We start from the raw sequence: 14,124 nt of genomic DNA on the forward strand, positions 1-14,124 counted from the left end.
TGCATCAGAATCACTGGGCACTTGCTCCCCATACGGGTTGCAGGGGCCTGTGCCTGGAATCAGGGTCTCTGGGAGTGGAGCTCAGGAACTCCATTTTCTAAAGGCTCCCTGGGGGAGGACTAATCTTTCCCCAGGACGTTCTCCTGTCTGCAGCAATTATGGACCTCTTTGAGAATTTTGGGAAAGTTGTTGGCATGCACATGCCCCCTAACACACACACACACACACACACACACACACACACACACACGTACACACACACACACACACACACACACACACACACAGACCTACATCCTCTTTTCATACCTGTAAGGGGTTCCCAGATTCCCCTAAAGCCCATCTGTGGATCCTTAGCAATGAAACTTTGCTCCAGAGTGATGATCAGCGTACCCAGAGAGGTTCAGGAACCTGTTCTGGGCACACAGCACATTAACAGGTGTGGAACTCATGAGTCCTGACTCCCAGTGGGGACTCATTCCATGGCAACACATTGCTTTCTTGTCTTAGCCATCCTCAGCTGGGGAAGGGTAAAGTTGTGCCAACCAGTACAGCGGACACTAGGCACGTGGCTATTTAAATGTAAATTAATTAAAATTGAATAAAGTGAAATAATCTCTTTTTCCATCACACTGGCCATATTTCAGGTGCACAGCAACACGTGTCCAGAGGCAACCGTTTGGGACCATGCAGATATAGAGCCTCTCTGTCCTCAGAGACCATTCCACTGGACAGCACGGGCTAAGTGGCTTGTCCGAGGGCAGGGCAGGGGCTTGGCCACCACCTCCTGCTCTCCTCTCATTTCTGACGCTGCCTCCCAGCTGGGGGTTCCTGCTGGCTGGAGGCCTTCCCACCCCCAGCCCCTCCTAAACTGGGCATCTCCGGCCTCTGTGAATGGCCTTGCCTTGGCAGATGCTGCCGTTCCACCCACCTCCTAGGGAGGCTTTCCGGAGGGCGAGGAGAGGAGGAGGACAGGCGGAAGGGAGGGGAAGGGGAAGAGGAGGAGGAGGAAGGGAACAAATGTTTTCTTTAACCTGAGAAACTTGGCAAGGCAGCCAAACTTGGAGGAAGATATTCTAGGCATCTGGGTAGTAGTGGGTCTCTGCTGAGTTTCAGGGGGTCAGGTTTGGGTCCTAGTCCCTGGCTCTGCCACTGACCCCCAGGTGGCCTTGAGCACATCTCTCAGCCTCTTACGCTTCAAGTCAAGACTCTGGAGTCAAACTGTCCTGGTTTGTGCTTCATTTCTCCTTCCTTTTTTTAAAAAAAAAAATATTTATTTTTGGGAGAGCACAAGCGGGGGAGGGGCAGAGAGAGCGGGACAGAGGATCTGAAGCAGCCTCTGGGCTGACAGGCTGACGGGTCGCGAGCCTGATGTGGGGCTTGAACTTACGAACCACAAGATGGTGGCCTGAGCTGAAGTCGGACGCTCAGCCGACTGAGCCACCCGTGTGCCTCTCTCATTTCTGCTTCTTCATAGGTGTGTGACTTTGGTGAAGTTATTTTACTTCTTTGAGCCCAGTTTCTTCATCTATGGAAAGGGGACAATGATAGTATAGACCACTAAAAGAGTTGTGGTATGGATTAAATGAATTAACACATGTGCAAGCGCTTAGCACAGCGACTGGTACGTAGCATGCACTATTAGTCTATTATTATTGTCTGTGATTATTGTTGTTGGTTGTTGATTCAGCCCCTGTTAATTGGGTATTTTGCTCCTTGTGGCCAGTTGCATCCTAATGGATACAGGGAGCCACCCCCGATGCAATCATGTCTGTAAGTACTTAGCACAGAGCAAGTATGGGGTTGATGTTGGCTGTGATGGTTTTGATTATCAAAAAGTCTGGGGTGGATATCGTGAACCCAGTTGAGGAAGGACTAGGTGGGTTGGAGGATGCAGGTTCCGGCAGAGGGGAGACTCTTGCCCTCCAGAGAGGGTCTGAGTCTTGATGGAACCCGGCCAGGTTCTACCGCTCCACCTGACACCTGGGCCAGGAAGGGACCTAGAAAGAACAGGTGGGGGCATGGAGCTGTGGTCGGCCTCCTCCTTGTTCTGGAGGTATTTTGGGCGCTGGTGGGACCCAGATGCCAGGCTCTGAAATAGGAGGGGGTGTGACTGTCCTCCCCTTGGGCTCCTGCCAGCCCAGCTGAGGCTTACGAGGAGCCAGTGTGCTTGAGCTGCCCCCGCGAGCCTGCGGCCCCTGGCGCTGCTGGGTCCGTCTGCCCGTGCGCTGGATCACTGGGCGTGTGTATTTCTGCAAGTGGCCGCAGGGGGTTTTATTTTGGCAGTGATGATCGAGTACCTACAGTGTGCTAGGGCCGGGCAGCTGGGACACCCTGCCTGCACTGACCAAGCAGTTATCAGTGAAGTGAGAGCTGCAAAAGACGGGCATAGAGAACTTGGAAAGCACTGCCTCCTAGCCAGGTCTCTGGGCTGGGGAAGGGGTGCATGTGGGTGGGGCCATTCTGTCAGCGAAGATCCTTGGGCTCCAGGTTGCACGATATTAGCTGACAGTGACGTCAGCACTCGCTGTGCAAAGTGTGGCCCACAGTCCAGCTGCATCAGGGTCCCCTGGGAGTATGTTAAAAATGCAGCTTCTCAGGCTCCACCCCAGATCCACTGAATCAGAATCTGAATTTTTACAAGATCTCCAGCTGGATCGTGTGCACATGAAGCTTGAGAAGCCCTGGCTTAGTGGTAATAATGTTCTAGAGCTAACCCTTATGGAGCACTTGTTCTGGTCAGGCACCGGGCGAAGTGCTTTTCCATATAACAGCTCATTTAATCCTCACGACAACCTGATGATACTGAGACTGTTCATGTCCCCCATTTTACGGACGAGGAAAAGGAAGCCAAAAGGGTTAATTAACTTGCTCAAGGTCACTCAGCCAGTAAGTGGTTTTAAATGCCAGCCTTCAAATCTAAGCTTTGGAGTCTGCCCTTAACCTTTACACTTGACTCTTTCCCTTACTTAATGGTTGCATCTATCAAGATTTCTGGAGGTGGACGCTTCTAGGGTGGTTTGGTGGCTCAATGAATCCCTTCATCTTTTCCCTGCCTGGGTCTCAGCGTGTCGGACCAATCCTGGTGTATCTCCTGGGGAAGGGCTTTCCTTCCTGGGCCCCGTTCTGCCTCAATGAAAATTGGAGTTCTCTGTGTCAAGGATGGAAAGGAACAGCTGTGGGTTTGGCAGAGTCAAGCTTCCCACCTTCCCCTCCAGCAGGCCCATCTCCCCCAGATAAAGGGCAGGGGCTCAAGCCCCCTGAGAAAGGGCCCATGAGAATAGTGCCTCCCCAGACACCCCTGAATCCTGAGATACTCCCTGGTGACTGTCTGCTTTAGTTTGGGTTCCCCAGAACCAGGCCTGAGAAATGGATTTGAGTCCAAGTAGTTCAGTTGGGAGATGGTTCCAGAAAACCATGGCAGAGGAGCACGTGAGAGAAGCAAAGCAGGTATGCAGGAGCATGTGCTTTCAGAAGCGAGCTGGGGTGCCTGGGCGGCTCAGTCGGTTAAGCACCAGACTTCAACTCAGGTCATGATCTCATGGTTCGTGGGTTCGAGCCCTACATCAGGCTCCGTGCTGACAGCTCAGAGCCTGGAGCCTGCTTCAGATTCTGTGTCTCCCTCTCTCTCTGTTCCTCCCCTGTTCACGCTCTGTCTCTCGCTCTCAAAAATAAATAAACATTTAAAACAATTAATTAAGAAGCGAGCTGCCACCACAGGCAACCAGAGCTTGATCCTGAAGGGGACTCTGGCAGTCAGGGGGACCGTGCACCCCAAAGCTAACCCCGGGAGGAGCGGGTGAGGGGAGCTAAATATTCATTCTTGACTCTGGTCACTTACTGTTTGGTGGCTGCTTTCAGTTAACTCTCCTGCCCTCCCTGCAGCAGAGTGAGCTTTTAGGGCCAGAGGAACACAGGTCCTGACTGTTAGAGGTTGGTGAGCACTGATGTGGCAAGTGTTGGAAGATGTGGGGGTCCAGGTAAACAGAGCCTGCTGTCTGAGCCCACAGCACTACCGCCTCCTGGCTGCCCAAACCAGAAGCCTGGGGTTCTCCCAGGCAGCTTCGCCGCTTGTGTTCCATATCCAACCCATCACTGGGCTCTTCCATTTTATTCCTAACTATCTTTGACTCATCCATTTCTCTCCCTCCCACCCCCCTGGCGAGGCCACTCATCACTCCTGTGGGGATGTATGCAAGACTCCCTTTTGGTCTAAACTCCATAGTCTGTCACTCAGCACTTACTTCCGCTGATCTCTGCCAGCCTCTTCCCGGCCTCACTGTGCCCCCTGCTCCAGAGCCCTGAACCTCTGTCTCCTCTCCAGGTCTCTGCTTCCTCTACCTGCACTGCCTTTCCTACCTCTATTCCCCCTCCACCCTCTGACTCATTCCTCCTCCAGATCGCAGCTAAGAACTGGCGCATACGCTTCATCTCCGGTGCCAGCTTCGGTTAATTGATAGTGGCTCCCTGGAATGCTGTGTGGAGAACGATTCCGGAGCCCGTTCTAGCCTCGGCAGGAATGCTGAGGTCGATTAGCAATGTCTGCCCCGGCTGTGGGCAGGGGAGGCGGAACATCGAGGTCTGCCATGCCTCTGGCTGTCTCAGCGGCTTCCACAGCCTGATCTCCCCCACCACAGCCCCCTCCACTCTGTCATAATTGTCACACGTGTGTCTGTCTATCTGAGTTCAGTGCCTGCCCAGCATTGCCCTACAGGTGATATTTAGCACATTTTGGTAGATAGCGGATAGGTACTGTGGGCAGAAGCACACCCACATTTCACTCCTTCCTGCACCTCCCCAGCCTCCATCACTCAGAATCGGGGGCCCGGCATCCTCTCTGGGGCCCGGAAGCTCTCAAAGCTGGCTCCCAGAGCCCCTCCTGCTCCTTTCCTGTGTCCCGCATTGTTCTAAGGCGTCTGGGTCATCGACATCCAGCTCCCTGGGTGTGTGGATCACTGTGCCCAGAGCCCTGGAAAGCAGACTGTGAGCTGATGGCATGGCCACTGCACCTGGGTCACATTTTGCCAAGGCTGTTTCCCTAGTTACCAAAGGCCCAGGAGACCTGGTGGGTGGTTGGAACCCCCTTTCTGTTCCCCACTTCTGCTATTTAACAGAGTCATTGTGCCTGAAGGACAAACCAGCACTGGATATGGCTGTGGGCTAGGAGACAGGGGGACATGTTTTGTTCTGCTTTATAAGCACTAGTATTTATGGAACATTTGACTGTGCCAGATTTGGTTCTGGGTTTATGTCATTTGGTACTTACAACAGCACTGAGGGGTGTCCTATGGTTTTTTCCTGCTTCACCAAAAAGGAAACCCAGGCTTTCTGAGAGGTGAAGAATGTGTCTCTACAGCTAGTGGATGGGGGGGGTGGGGTGGGGTGGGGTTCAGTATTCAAATGCAGGCCTGCTTGACCCCAGGGCTTGCAGTGCAAGCAAGGGCTGTGCTCTGCTCTGGTCAAGGTGAAGGTTTCCTCAGGGCACACAGAGGTAGCACAGCAGAGTGGTTAAGAAGATGCACTCTGCAGTCAGACTGCCACTTCCTAGCAGAGTGATCTTGGTTGGGTTATGTAACATTTCTGTGCCTTGGTTTCCCCTTCGGTTATCTATTTGATACGTGAATCAAATCCCTGGCTTCATGCCTGTGAGCTGCACTCATGTGCTTGGGGGCAGGTTTGGAAATGTCTTGAATACTTGAGAAGCCAGAGTGGGGATTGCGGATTCTGTGTGTCCTTGCATACAGTCAATTCTGCTACAACGCTTGTTTTGAAAACATGAATTTGTTCCAACACAGTTGAAGTATTAGGGAATAATTTGAGTGCAGTACAGATTTCGCCTTTGCTCAGGTGCGTTTCATCCATGGGACACACTAGGGGAACGCAGAAAACTGCCCCTACACGGGAATACATAAGACACACGGCCAGCAGCTCCCTGCTTCCCACAGCTCCTGGCTGGTGTTCTGTCCACACCCGGCGTCCCACTTCAGAAAGCCCTGCTCCGCCATGCACGGTAATTCACCGGCTGCCATCCCTCTGACACTCGTTTCCACAAGCAGACTTTAGGTTATCTCCTAGGTACAGCGCTGTATTTGTTTTGGTATTTATGCATTTCTTAACCTTTTAATGTGTATAAAGACTGTGCTACCACTTTTACTATGTTCCTGTCTTTTTTTTTTCTTTTTGTGGATGTGATACTGATGTAGTATTTGGGTGTTGTGCCCTTAATTAACCCTGTTTTCCCCATAAGCTGATTTTTTATTGAAGCATTTTGCACTGCAGAGTGATTTTCAGGAATGTATATTCTGTGTTACAGCAGAACTGGCTGTAGTGTAGGCTCACCAGTCTGTGGGAGGGTAGATGGATGGGTGGAAACAGGGGGGCAGACAGTGAATGGAAGAGAACCCATAAACTACTAAGACCTTTCAGAAGCACATAACCCATAATCACCAGGAGGGCTGTGCAGCCTTTTAATTTCGGATGCAACTGACACAGGTGATCCATCTGGAAAAGAGAAGAGTCACTCCCCAAATAACCCAATTACTTCTTGAACTGTCAAGAGCACAGAAAATCCAGGGTCCAAACTGAGCTCAAAGGTTAATAATAAAAGACAAATGGGTTTCAGCTCCCCAAACAAAACTAATGAGAGTTGAAATGCAGGCAATCTTATTTCACCATTAACACAAAAATAAAAGCCCAGTGGAACACGGAGTGTAATCCTGTTTCAGGCCTGTGCCTGCACCCGCGTGGCTCCATGTGTCCCCAGGAGAAACCAGCTACTGCAGCCCTCCCCCCATCCCCCACTACCCCCTAGTTGGCCTGGGCTTGGTCTCAGGCCTCCAGATGCTACACTTCCAGACAGGCGGGGACTCAGAAGTGCCATGAAAATGCCATGAAGAGGGAGAAGAGGCTCTCCCAGGCCGGGCGGCAGGGACCAGATTTTATTCACTCAGCACATACTGTGTTGTCAGGTCCTGTACTGAGCACCTTGCTTGTGTTACCTCACTGACTCTCCCCAGCAACTCAGTAAGGCGATTATAGTTGATCTGCATTTCATAGATGAAGAAATAGCAGCTCGGAGAAGTTACAAAACTCACCCCAGGTTGCACAGCACTGGAATCCAAGGTCTGTATTATGCCAAAGTCCAGTCTTAGCCACCATACTTTCCAAGTTTTAGACCAGCTGAAAGGTTTGGCAGTGAACATTTACTGAGTTCCTACTGCATACAGGCATGGTCTAAGTAGTAGCATGTGTATGGTATTTAACTCAGCAGGCTCTTTCCCACCCCCTTGAGAGTGGCTCCCATGAGCAGAGATCTTTGAAGCATTTAAAATGGGTACAGCACAGGCACCTGCCAAAGGAATGGCTGCACACTGTCCAAGAGGTAGGTAGGTGTGGTCCTGAGTGCAGATGAGAAGATTCAAGCACAGAGACACCAGCCGCTTGCCAGAGATCACACAGCAGGCAGGTGACCAGTGAGTAGAACCAGCTCTGACTTTGTGTCCCCTGCCTTTTATCCTCTTCCAGGGAAGAACCCGAGGTGGAGTGGGGTCCCTGATACAGTTGGTCCTCAGGCCAGCAGGGACCCGTCACCACTTGCTTCTTCCGTCCTCCAGCCCCATGGAGGATGTGATAACCCATTCAGGGTTTCTGGGGCGTCTGCCTGGTTCCTTGGCAGCTGGCGAGGCACCCTGGGATGGGAAATCAGGCAGCCGCCCAGATATTATAAACAATTACTGCTAATTACCAGGCCTGCCAGTTCCCCATTGTCTGTTCACAATCCCATCAGGAACTGAGGAGTAGACGATGATGATGTTGGAGGGAACTTTCAATTTCAGGCTGCAGAAGCCTCACTCTGCCTGGGAGGCTGGGCCCTACGGTGACTTGGAACCCAAGAGGCACCGCTGTTTCTTGGGCTTTTGGAGCCCAGACCCTCCTTACAGAATGGAGCCTGGACCCCACAGATGGCCAGGAGCATGGGTTGGAAAAGAGGGCTGTGGAGGAAGGCCCATGTCCTCAGTTGTGAGGAAGTCTGGGTCTTAGCTTTGGTGCTGTTAATTAAGGATCTTTGCAGGAATAATAGGTATACATTTCTATCCCTAGATATTTAAGTTTCTCCCATACTTTCTCCATGAGGCTGTTGCATAATTGCTGAGATAATAGATTCAGAAGCTGGACTGCTTGGATTCAGTACTCCTCTGCCTCTGTTTTGGTTTGGCCCTCTCTTGGGTACAGCAGGAACATATGCTTCTCTCCGGCATGGAGGGACACACACAGCCTCAGACACAGGTTCACTTGACAAGACACCAGGCAGCCATTTCTGCAAAGCGTCATGTTCGTTTCTCAGCTCCACCCAGTAGGAAGAATAGGCACAAGGCCCCTCTGCTTTCAGATTCTCCAGGCCTGTGTGGGGTTTTTTGTCATCGCTCAGCACCACCAGCCCAGCCCAGGGACCCAGATCTTACCCGCGGACCCTCTCGTCCTCCCTGACTCCCTCTGCTGTCTCAGGCTGGGGAGTTGTTTGTTTGTTTATTGGGGGGGGGGGGGGTGCAGGACCGCGTGGTTTGCGCGCATCCTTCTGTTTCTTCTTGGATTTGAAACTCAACAGCCAAGAATATGCTTATTGTCTGCCTTCTACTGGGTCATCACTTGTCTGAGGCTCCTGCCTGAATGGAAGAAGGTGGAGGGATGGTAGGAAATCACGAAAAGGAAAAACACTCAGGCTACAATGTCAAATTATTATCCTGCCATCAACCCTGCCAATAGCTTAAGTAAAAACAGAAGGTACTGTCATGCCACTCAGGTGTCTCACATGGTCGAGGGCAGAGCTTGGGCAGCCTGGATTGGGGGGCTAGTTTGGGGCTCCTGGTGAGGGCTACGCACGGTACTCAGTTCTCAGGACTTTCAGTCTCTGGGCTTCTCTGTCTTGTTTCCCAGAAGGAGTTTTTGTTTGACTGAGCTTGGGTCAGATGTCTAAGCCGTGGATCCATCAGCTTTGGCCAGGGGTCAAGGTCACTGTATTTGTTTAAGCAGTGCCAGTTGCCATAACCAGACTCTTTAATCAATGACTTCATGCAAACGTTCGTTTCTTGTTCATGCAAATTTCAATGCTGGTGTTTCTGGTCGTTGGGCCCAGGCTCCCTTTTTCTTAGGGCTTCTGATGTGGGAGGGAGGGGAGAGAGAGAAAATCATATGTGTTTTTTTTTTTTTTCTAATTGTGGTTAAAATACACATGATGCCAATTTACCATCATAACAGTTGGGGGTTTTTCTGAAGTATAATTGACACAATGTTACATTAGTTCAGGTGTGCAACATGGTGATACCTCGGTACCATCTGTCCCCATACAGCAGCGCTGTTACGGTATCACTGACTGAAGGCCCTATGCTGTGCCTTTCATCCCGGTGACTTACTCACTCCACAGCTGGAAGCCTGGGGCTCCCCCTCCCCTTCATCCCTCACCGAAACAGATTTCAAGTGTGTGGGTCAGTGGCGTTAAGTACAGTCACACTACTGTGCACCCATCACTGCCATCCACCCCCAGAACGCTACATCTTGTTAAAGTGAACTCTGACCCATAAAACATTAACTCTTCATTCTCCCCTCCCCCCAAGCCCCTGGCGACCATCGTTCTGTCTCTGAATTTGCCCTAATACCTCTTGTATTGGAATCACATAGTGCTTATCCTTTGGTGACTGGCTGATTTCATTCAGTGTAACATCTTCAAGGTTCAGCCCTGTTGTGAATGTGTCACAGCTTCTTTCCTTGTTCGGGCGGAATAATATTCCATTGTATGTACAGACCGTTCCTCCATCGATGGACACCTTCGGAGTGTTGCAAACGATGCTTCTATGAACATGGGTGTACAAATGTGTCTCAGAAGCCCTGCTTTCACTTTTTTTGGCATATGCCCAGAAGTGGAATTGTTGGATCATATGGTAATTCTATTTTTAATTTTTTTGAGGAACTGCCATCCTGTTTTACATAGCGGCTGTACCATTTTACATTCCCACCAACAGTGCAACGGGTTCCAATTTCTCCACATCCTTGCCAACACTTGTTATTTTGTTTTCTTAATTTTATTTTGTTTTTGATAGTAGCCATTTTAATGGGTGTGAGATGGTGTCCTGTGAGCCCTGACAGTTTCTTGTTTTTGTTTTTGTTTTATTTTTGTCGTGCAGGAGTCTGACTTATGCTTTGATTGCTAAGGCATTCATTTTAAAGAGGCAAACAAATTGCCAGCCACACAAAGAGCCAGGCCAGCTCCCCCTCCCCCGAAACTGAGGTTCTTTTGTTTTAGAGATTTGGGTTGATTTAGAGATCTTGGTTGATTTCAGTAACTATTTGGGCTACTTGTCTGTTCTCTTCCCATTCTTTAAATTCCCACTCTTGTGTTTTAAATTCACCAATAAAGAGCATGCCCTGAGACCCTAGGCCCCCACCCTTGAACTCAATAAAGGCAGAACCCCTGGTCTGTGCACTGTCTCGTGCCCCCCTTCCCATGATCTTGCTGTGTAGACCCCATGTGTGCTGTGTGGTTTTCCAGGTCTTGGAGGTTATAAGCCTTTATTTTTTCAAAGTTTCCTGGTGGTTGATGGCTGAAGGGCATCGTGCAATCATAATAAGAACCACAAGGGTTGGTCCAGTCGTTACATTGGTTTGGAGAGGGGAGATGTCTGTGGGAAGCTCACGGCTTCTGGTGAGTGCCCCAGGCATTTCTAGCCTTTGGCATTACTACCGATAGGCTTAGACTGGCACAGGACAGATGGCATGTGGGAGGTTTTTATAGGTTAGGCCTGGAAGTGGCCTGTATCCCTTCAGCTCACATTGGCCACACTTGGTTACAAGGCTGAGCAATGGATTGAGCTGTCTGTCCGGGAGGAAGAGATGAGAACAACATTCACCGCACTCAGAAATGCATACTGGGGCACATGGCGGGGGGGGGGGCTCAGTTGATTGAGCGTCCCACTCTGATTTTGGCTCAGGTCACGATCCCAGGATTGTGGGATTGAGCCCAATGTTGGGCCCTGTGCTGGATGTGGAGCCTGCTTGGGATTCTTTCTTTCTCTCTCCTTCTGCCCCTCTCCCCTGCATTCTCTCTCTCTCTCTCTCTCTGTCAAATAAAAAGAAAATATTTAAAAGAATGTTAAAAAGAAAGAAAGAAAGAAAGAAAGAAAGAAAGAAAGAAAGAAAGAAAGAAAATATTTAAAAGAATGTTAAAAAGAAAGAAAGAAAGAAAGAAAGAAAGAAAGAAAGAAAGCAAGCAAGCAAGCCAACTGGGTGGCTCAGTTGGTTGAGCGTCTGACTTTGGCTCAGGTCATGATCTCATGGTTTGTGAGTTCGAGCCCTGCGTCGGGCTCTGTGCTGACGGCTTGGAGCCTAGAACCTGCTTCGGATTCTGTGTCTCCCTCTCTCTCTGCCCCTAACCCCACTGGCATTCTGTCTCTGTCTCTCTCAAAAATAAATAAAAATTAAAAAAAAAATTTTTAAAGAAAGAAAGAAACAAACACATACCGGGCTTCTAGGAGTCCACTCCATGTACTGGGGCCAGTCCTGGACAAGGGGAGGTTATCGTGTGCTGTGGCAGTGAGCTAAGTGTGTGTCTTCCGCCCGCAGATGTAGGTTCAAATCCTGCCTCTCCCACCCTCTCACTGTGTGACTCGGGCAGGTGGCTTTCCTGCGCTGAACCTCAGTGTCCTTGATGTTAGCTAAATAAAATCATACCTGCTTCACTAGAATCTCCATGAGTCACACCAGAATATATGGCCCGTGAGGACAAGACTTGAATAAGCCCTGGAGCCTGGAAGGGTGCTGGCACATAGTAATAAGCCCTTGGTACTGAGGTACCCAACCCGAAGTGGGTGGGCAGGGGACTGGGTGTGTCTTGTGATACTGTCTTCTTTAGGACATTTCTTCAGGAGCAATGCATTTCCCCAGCAAGACGGTGGGGTCTCAGTGTACAGGGTCTCGTCCCTCGGGAAAGACAGACTAGTGGGCTGAGTGGTTCAGAAGCAGGAAGGGGCACCCGTGCAGGGTGGATCTCAAAACCCCACCTTCCTTGGAAGCTCTTCCTGCTCCTTCAAGGCTGAGAGCCCAGCAGGTTTCCCAAGGGGGGGGGGGAGCTTTGGAGAGTCTGCTCTCTGTGCAGCGAACCAAGCATGCAGTACCCTCCAGGCCCCAAGGTGCTTTCCTCCTCCTGCTCAGAGACCGCCCTGGCCACTGCTTTGAAACCTGGCACACTGTGGGCACTTGTTAAAAGTTCACTATTATCCTCGGGACCTGCCCAGGTGGGAAGTCACCGGGGATTGGCATCAGAAGTGTTGTACTCAAGTGCTGACTGCCCTGTGAGCTCCATGGCTCTAGGCCGAGCGGGACCTAGGCTTCCTCACCTGAATAATGGTGGTAAAATGAAGAACCAACATCCTGGGGTCGGAGCGAGGGTCACATGGGGAAGTGGGTTGCCCGTGCTTTGCTCCTGAAGGTGACAGGGTACGTCAGGCATGGTACTCAGTGCTTCATCTCACACCTAGGAAATGGGAACACTATTATTCCCACTTCGGAGATGAGAGAGGAAAAACTAGCTAAAATTGGCGTAAGCAAAAAGGTAATCATTTGTAATAATAGTCGTTATTGACTTATGTAACCACGGAAGAGGTGGTTTTAGGCAGAACTTGATCCAGGAGCTTATGCGAGGCCACCTGTATGGTGGCTTCCTTCACGGACCCCAGATGGCGGCAAGATAGCTGCCAATGGCTCCAGTCTTCTGTCTCAGGCTCAGGCCTGGTGGGAAAAAAGAGCTTCTCACTCCCCACAGTCGAAAGCCTCCTAGCCAGATTCTTGTGGGCTGAATTGGGCCACGTGCAGGTCTCTGAGCCAGTAAACAGCCAAGGGAAGGAATGTGCTGATTGGCCAGGCGGAGCTCACGCCCAGACTCTTGAACCTGCTCTGCTCCACTCCAGGGGAATTGGTGCCTTGGGGAGGGGGCTTTTCAAAGGAGATTTGCGGTCTCATTCCCAACAGACAGGGCGCAGTGAACTTGGAGCAGCAGCAACCAAGGCAGACCTCCGAGGCCGAGCCCCTGGTCCCGTGTGTCTCGAGTTGTCAGGTGTAAAGGAGTCTACTGGGGCTCTCATTAAAAGGCAGACGGATTCAGCAGGTCGGAGTAGAGTGCGGTGCAGGTTTGTTCCTCATTAGCTCCTGGGCCATGCTGCTGGTCTCTGGACCAGTGTTGTGGCACTAAACCATGGGAGCTGGGCACTGACCAGCATCACCTCCCGTGCTTCTTACGACCACCCCGGGAGGCAGATATGGTCACACCTGTTTCATGGAGGTGGAACCTGAGGGTTGGTGAGGAGAGGCGGGGGGATGGTACAGGACACATGCTAAGCCCTAGAATTTTGGAGTCGAAGTAGAGATTTGAGGGCCATGAAGATAGAAAGAAGTAAGGAGAGACAGGACAGAGGTCTGCCTGAGGCCGGGTGATGGATGTGGACGGAATCCCCGTGGAATGAGGGAGGTTCTGGAGGTGACTGCCTGAGTCATCAGAGTCCTCAGTCAGCCCCTGGGAACATTAGTTTTTGTCTCATTTTTTTCTTCTTGCAGCCTTAACTATGGGGGAGTTTGCCTGGCGTCAGACGCGCAGTTCAGTGACTTCCTCGGCAGCATGGGGCCAGCGCAGTTCGTGGGCCGCCAGACCCTGGCCACCACGCCGATGGGTGAGTGCCCCAAGACCTATTCCTGATGGGGGGCACCACAAGCCCTTGTTCTCCCCCTTGTCCCCATCCCCCTTGGCTCCATCCACCGAGCACCCAGCCTAGAGCCTAGTCTGTACCCACAGGCTCAGCAGAGCCTCATGTTGGAGTGGTTTCTGGTCTTGTTTTGGGTGGGAGCAGGGGAAGGGGGGGGGCTTCATCCCTAAGTAGAGACGAGAGGCTGAGCCCCTGGGCGAGCTTCTAAGCCACTTCCCAGTCCCGTGCTTTGGGGCCCCTTGCAGGGGACGTGGAGATCGGCTTGCAGGAGCGGAATGGCCAGCTGGAAGTGGACATCATCCAGGCTCGGGGACTGACGGCCAAGCCAGGCTCCAAGACACTGCCAGGTGTGGGGCTGCCCTTCCTTCTACAAGGCAGG

The 14,124-nt window shown here is 51.3% G+C and overlaps 1 protein-coding gene across 1 annotated transcript in view; it reads left to right on the plus strand.

Annotated features, from left to right (window-relative positions):
• Nucleotides 1–14,124, plus strand: part of RIMS4 (regulating synaptic membrane exocytosis 4) — a 63,120-nt gene that overhangs the window by 41,105 nt on the left and 7,891 nt on the right. Inside the window, exons 4-5 of the mRNA XM_032592737.1 lie at nt 13,600–13,712; nt 13,991–14,092. Coding sequence (XP_032448628.1) covers nt 13,600–13,712; nt 13,991–14,092 — 215 coding nt within the window. The remainder of the gene's footprint in view (nt 1–13,599; nt 13,713–13,990; nt 14,093–14,124) is intronic.

The sequence above is a fragment of the Lynx canadensis genome, chromosome A3 (genome assembly GCF_007474595.2).
Source record: "Lynx canadensis isolate LIC74 chromosome A3, mLynCan4.pri.v2, whole genome shotgun sequence".
NCBI classification, from domain to species: Eukaryota; Metazoa; Chordata; class Mammalia; order Carnivora; family Felidae; genus Lynx; species Lynx canadensis.